Genomic DNA, 6,074 nt, shown 5'->3' on the forward strand with positions numbered 1-6,074 from the left:
GATCACGACATCCTGCAAACAGAACTAAACCGGCTGCTGGCGGAGAACGAAGCCTCCAAGGAGGAGGTGAAGGAGGTGCTGCAGGCCCTGGAGGAGCTGGCCGTCAACTACGACCAGAAGAGCCGAGAGGTGGACGAGAGAGAGCAAGACAACCTGCAGCTGATCGAGGAGCTGCAGCACAAGAGGGTGAGTGGGCCGTGACTTTGATCTTATATCCTGATATTTCCCATCATCCAACATGAGGCCGACAGGAAATATCTTGCCCTTGTTTATCTGCCGTTAGGAAGAACAGTGCCCTCTTCCTGTACTGTAAACCAGGAGATAATTACAGTTTATTAGTGGTAACAAATACTTAAAATCTTAAAAGTAAAAGTAACAGTGCAACAGTGTAAAAATATAAATTAAATACTTTAGTTTGCATCAAAAAATACATTTATTTGATTTAAAAGTAAAACTACTTATCATGCAGAAGGACCCTAAACAACATATATTACATTATTAAATCCATCATTGCTGCGTTAATGTGAACTTAATGTTACAGCTGGTGAAGGTGGAGCTCATTTTACTCTACACACTGCTGAGTAGCTTGTGAATTTTCCCCAGGGGAACAACAATAAAGTCTTACCTTAACTGATATTAAAACATCAAAATGTATTTGTTAATTATATTTTGTATTTGTGTCTGAATCTGTAAAGTAACTGAAGTCAATGATTGTAAAAAGTACAATATTTGTGTCTGAAATGTAGTAAGTAAACAATACTTCTGTTTCAACCTTGTAAAGCACTTTGTAAATTTAAGTTCTATATAAATACAGTTGGTTATTATTATTAGTAGTATTAGTATTATTATTATTTAAAGGCATCAGTTAAACTTTATGTGTGTGTGTGCAGGCGTTGCTGTCGGCCGTGCAGAGCGAGCTGAATCAGCTGCAGGAGCTGAACGGCCTGCAGAGGAAGAGAGCCGGCGAGGTCCTCAACCTGCTGCTGCGAGACCTCAGCGACATCGGCACCATCATCGGCACCAGTGACGTCAAGACCGCCACGGTGAGGACTGACGTGCACATACTGCATACACACACACACACACGTCATCTTTCACACCCTAACAACCTCCCTCCTCCGTTCAGTCCTCAGAGGCGAAGGGGAACGGCTCGGCGGTGGAGGAGGAGTTCACCGTGGCTCGCCTCTACATCAGCAAGATGAAGTCCGAGGTCAAGTCTCTGGTGAACCGCAGCAAGCAGCTGGAGAGCGCTCAGGCCGACGCCCACCGCAAGATCCAGGCCAATGAGAAGGAGCTGGCGTCCTGTCAGCTGCTCATCTCCCAGGTAACCATCACTTACAAAACCATGGTCCAGAGACACGGTGAGGCAAGGGGGTTGTAATCTGCAACTACACCACTAGGTGCCATTAAATCTTACACACTGGACCTTTAATACAATTAAAGTCGAACAATCAAACCCAAGAGGCCATTTTTTGTTATAATTGCACCTTTACTATTAAAAATAAAGATATATTTAAGTTATATAAGTTATATTATTATATTGTATTTCCCCATAATTCATTGTACTTGGTGTCTGTTGAAACTCTGGGACAACATTTGACCTCACTGGAGATTATACATTTATATTATAAATCTCAGTCCTAAACTAAAACAAAAACTTTTTTGAGTTAAATAGACAAACTACTAAAATCAGTTTCCAGGCTAATATTTGTTTCTCTGCACAACTACTTTATATGTTTGTCTCTTGTATTAAAACTAGGTCACCTATGTTGTAGAAATATGCAATTATTTATGAAATTATTTATGAAATTAGTGCTCTGTGGCAAGAGAAAACTGAGAAACGGACTTCCTGTTCCTGTTATACTTATTTAAAGTCGCTCTGGATGAACGACTGAACTTCTCTCTTGCCATGTTTTGTGTCGTCCCCCTCTGTATTCAGCACCAGGCCAAGATCAAGTCTCTGACTGACTACATGCAGAACATGGAGCAGAAGAAGAGGCAGCTGGAGGAGAGTCAGGATGCTCTGACCGAGGAGCTCGCCAAACTGCACGCTCAGGGTCGGTACACGGCAAGATGAACACCCAGAATACTCCACACACTTCTTTCTTGTCAGTGAAACACCTGACAACAGAGCCGTATGTCTTCTTTGTTTGCTCTCAGAGAAAAGACATGAAGTATCGGGGGAGGAGAAAGAGAAGGAGGACATTGGCAGGCTGGATGGAGACGATGACATCAAGGTGAGGAGAGGTGGATCTGAAAACCACGACCGCAGACCGTTCGCAGCTGGAAACTGCAGCAGTCGAACTGTTAAATGACTGCATCTGTAATGAGTTTCTCTGTCTAGAAATTGCTGGAGGAGCAGCTGGAGGAGCAGCTGGAGAGCCACAGGGAGGCCCACCAGAAGCAGCTCAGTCGCCTCCGAGACGAGATCGAAGACAAGCAGAGGATGCTGGACGAGCTCACAGAGTGAGGACACACCAGTAAACACACACGAAGCACCGGCGACGTAGAAGCACAGCAGGTCCAGATTTATCAAATAGGTTTAGAAAAACACTAAAAAAGCCTTTTTTCTTAGCAAAATTTAACTTTTAAGATTTGTTTCGGATCAAAATACTTTTGGTGGAGCTTTCTGTAACGGCGTATTAGGGCCATTGTAGGTTAAATTAGGTTATTTTTTTATTACAGAGCAGAATTTCTGATATTAAAGTGGTAGATTTAAAAGAAAAAACTTATATTTATTAATTTTTCTTGTCAATGAACCACATTGCCTACCATATTATCATAAGCATCCAGACAGTGGAGAGACATTGCAGAAGAAAACAACATACTGAGTTTCTTTCTCACAAATGTCTGACTTTATAATGTCAAAAGTGTTCTTCTTGTTAGTTGTCAGTCAGTGAAGTATAAAGTTGAAGTTTGTCGGTATTCTTCGTGATGCAATGTTTCTGAAAAAGTCTGGAAAACATGAACCCATTCTCTGAAATTAGAGCTTTTTTTCACAAATGTTGAGTTCAGGCCGTGTGCGGAATAATATTTTAAAAATGGTGAAATCCAGTGTCATCCATCTTGGGTCTTGCAAGCCCTTCATTCAGTGCAGAGGATTTATTACACATGGTTCAAGGTTTAACTTCAGCCTGATTTCCACTCGAAGAGAGACTGTTGAGGAGAAGAAAGAAGCTCAAAGAGCATGTGTGTGTGAAGTGAATCTCAGCCAATAAAGTCGGTAACTTGTGGGTTCAAAGTCAGTTTTCACTCTTTGAGTTTTCAAAGATTCAAGATCAGCCAGAGACTGTGAGGACCTCTGAGAATTAGTTCAGTAGCCAGAGGAGCCACAGACGGAGCTCTCTGTGTAACTGTAGGTCAGTGAGTATGGAGGATGAAAGCAGATGTATTTATCAGTGTATAAATAAATCCAAATTAATATGGTAGTTAATAGAAATAATAAATACATTCTGAAATATTCATTTATTTACAGATTCAAATATGTATTTAATAATCTTAGTTTTTTGTACATATTTATTGATCATCTTTTGTCTGCAGTCTAAACCAGGGTCTGTTATTGGAGCAGGAGAGACTCATGACAGACTACGACAAACTGAAGGCTGAAGAGCAGGAGAAGGATGCAAAGCTCCAGAAACTCATGTAGGTACCAGCGAACACTGGCGTCTGCCTGCACAATCAGTGGAAATATTATTGCAATATGCAAAGGTACAATGTGACAAACAGCATTATAATGAAGTACCCTAGCCCTGCAGAGATGCCTTGGCCTATAAATCTTGTTCTCCAGATGTAAGAAAAGATGCAAAAATGATTGATTTACCATATGGTACAGCACTAACTCTTGATTAGAATCTGAGGAAATACTTTATATGTTTAGTAAATGTTGGTATTTCTCTGCAGACTGCTGAATGAACAGAGTGAGCAGGCCAGAGAGGACCTGAAGGGACTGGAGGAGACTGTGGTGAGTGTCTCTATATGTGTGTGTATATATATATATATATATATATATATATATGAGGTTGTGTGGTGAGAATAAATGGCTGAAAGTTAAAGGAAAGGGCCCTTTTGCTTTCAAGTCTTAAGGTTCTGGGTTCCAGCCAGAGCCAGTCTGTGGTTTTTGTTCCAGAGGTGCTGTAAGGTAGCTGATTGATGTCGGCCCTCACTGATTCTGAGAGTAAATGGATGGACAATGATGACACTTTGGAAACAAACAACACATAAAGTCCAGTTTGAACTATACAGAGAATGTTGAACAAGATGGATTGTGAAGATGGCAGCAGGAACGAGTAACTGTGATGAAGAAGGCAATCAAGCTTGTTTCCTGCAGCTGAGGATGAATGCACCGGCCTCAGTCTCAGTCTGATGCAGCAGTCTGTAAACTGAGGGAACCCACAGGGACCAAGAGCAGCAGACTGTTGGAGGAGGCTGCAAAAACAAAAAGGACAAATAAATTTTTCTGCTGAAATACAGCAACTGAAAGAAACTCAGTGCTGAAGAGGGCTTCAGAAAAATGAGTCAGTAGCCTTGGAGCTAGAGGTCGAGCCTCCTTCCTGCCGAGCTGCAGGTCCGTCAGAAACTGTGTTGTGAATTAAAATATCTGAATTCTATGTTGTATTTCAGTCAATATGTCAAACAACTAGTGAGATATCCCAGCAGGACAAACTATGAGCCTTTTGTAGGGGAAGTCTTGCCTCTGCTAATGTTATAAAGCACGTACATATTCAACGTTTATTTAAGCAAAACTGAGAATTATTGGTACTTAACCACAACAGTTTAGGTTCAAATATTGCATTTATACAGCAACTACTGGTTCATGCAGTTAATAGTTGACTATACAGTAGTTCAGTGTGAGATAAACTACTAAATTTGTAGTTTTTAAACATCAACATCAAGCTTTAAATTGTCTGAAGACCTCAGACTCTAAGGTTCAGGGTTCGAGCCTCCTTTAGTTGTTGTGAGAACTGAATATGGGTAGCTCAAGCAGGGGCACACATGACTCTCAACCTAAAGGTTGTGGGTTCAAAGCTGACGTAAAATTTAAGTTTTAAAAGCCAACAGGTGCTGATTTAAAGATTCTGAGAGAAAGACTTAAACCAGTGTGAGTCGTCAGCTGACTCAACTCTGCGGTGGTTCAAATCTGACAAAGTTTCCACGTTTATTCAACCAATTAATGTGATTGTGTTGGATCAGACGTCTAAACCAACAAATGGACTTGCAACAAGGATGCAACAAGTGCTATTATTTACAAACAAAATAAAAGAACTGTCAGCAGGAATAGCTCAGTAAGATAAGCAGCTGATGGTGTTGCTCCATGAGGTTGAAGGTTCAAATCCCAAACTCATGTGTTCTAACATTCCGATGTCTGCCTTCCGAGAAGGCAGACATCGGAAGGAAACACACATTTCCAGCTTCAGGTGTAGCACAGTGAGATGAGATGATGCTACCTGAGTGTCTAAGGTCGAGGGATCAAACCCAGGATGTGTGGTAGGATGTGGGTTCGAGCCTCGTTCAACTGTGTGAATTTTGAAGTCAGATGTTCATAGAAACAAGTGAAAAGCTGTTAGAAACACAGATGAAGTGTGTAAGGTGAAATGGTGCAGTGGGTTAGAAGAGTGGCCCATTAACTAGTGGTTGTGTGTTTGATTCCCTTATGAGACCAAGTGAGTTTTGTGGTCCAGCGGCCAACGTGAAAAGATAAAGGTGTCCGGAGAAAAGGTTCTAGTGTGGGTCTCGGTGGCACGGTGGGTTAGAGGACTCAGGCGACGCTCTGAAGTCATGGGTTCGATTCCCTTTAGAGGCTGAGTGGGTTTTGTGGTCCAGCGGCCAAAGTAAGAAGATAAAAGTGCCCGGAGAAGAGTTCAAGTGTGGAAGGAGCTCGGTGGCGTGGTGGGTTTGGTCGATGCCAATGGGACAAAGAGCCCGGTTCGCGGCCCACTCGGTGCCGGGTTTCTGAAGCCTCGGTCCCACTGCAGGGGGAGTAGAGGGGGGCCGTGTCCCCCTCCCGAGTTTCTGCAGTGGTAAAAGGAGGGGGTTATGAACCGGACCACTAGGACCGGCTAGACTTTTAGCTACTT

At 42.3% G+C, this 6,074-nt stretch overlaps 1 protein-coding gene across 1 annotated transcript in view; it reads left to right on the forward strand.

The window, feature by feature from the left end:
- The window catches only part of LOC118339680 (kinesin heavy chain-like), a 20,395-nt gene that overhangs the window by 10,370 nt on the left and 3,951 nt on the right, over positions 1-6,074 (forward strand). Inside the window, exons 12-19 of the mRNA XM_035677380.1 lie at positions 2-186; positions 891-1,043; positions 1,127-1,324; positions 1,940-2,057; positions 2,161-2,237; positions 2,345-2,466; positions 3,541-3,642; positions 3,901-3,961. Coding sequence (XP_035533273.1) covers positions 2-186; positions 891-1,043; positions 1,127-1,324; positions 1,940-2,057; positions 2,161-2,237; positions 2,345-2,466; positions 3,541-3,642; positions 3,901-3,961 — 1,016 coding nt within the window. The remainder of the gene's footprint in view (position 1; positions 187-890; positions 1,044-1,126; positions 1,325-1,939; positions 2,058-2,160; positions 2,238-2,344; positions 2,467-3,540; positions 3,643-3,900; positions 3,962-6,074) is intronic.

The sequence above is a fragment of the Morone saxatilis genome, unplaced genomic scaffold (genome assembly GCF_004916995.1).
Source record: "Morone saxatilis isolate NCDOM2014 unplaced genomic scaffold, NCSU_SB_2.0 Contig6, whole genome shotgun sequence".
Lineage (NCBI taxonomy): Eukaryota > Metazoa > Chordata > Actinopteri > Moronidae > Morone > Morone saxatilis.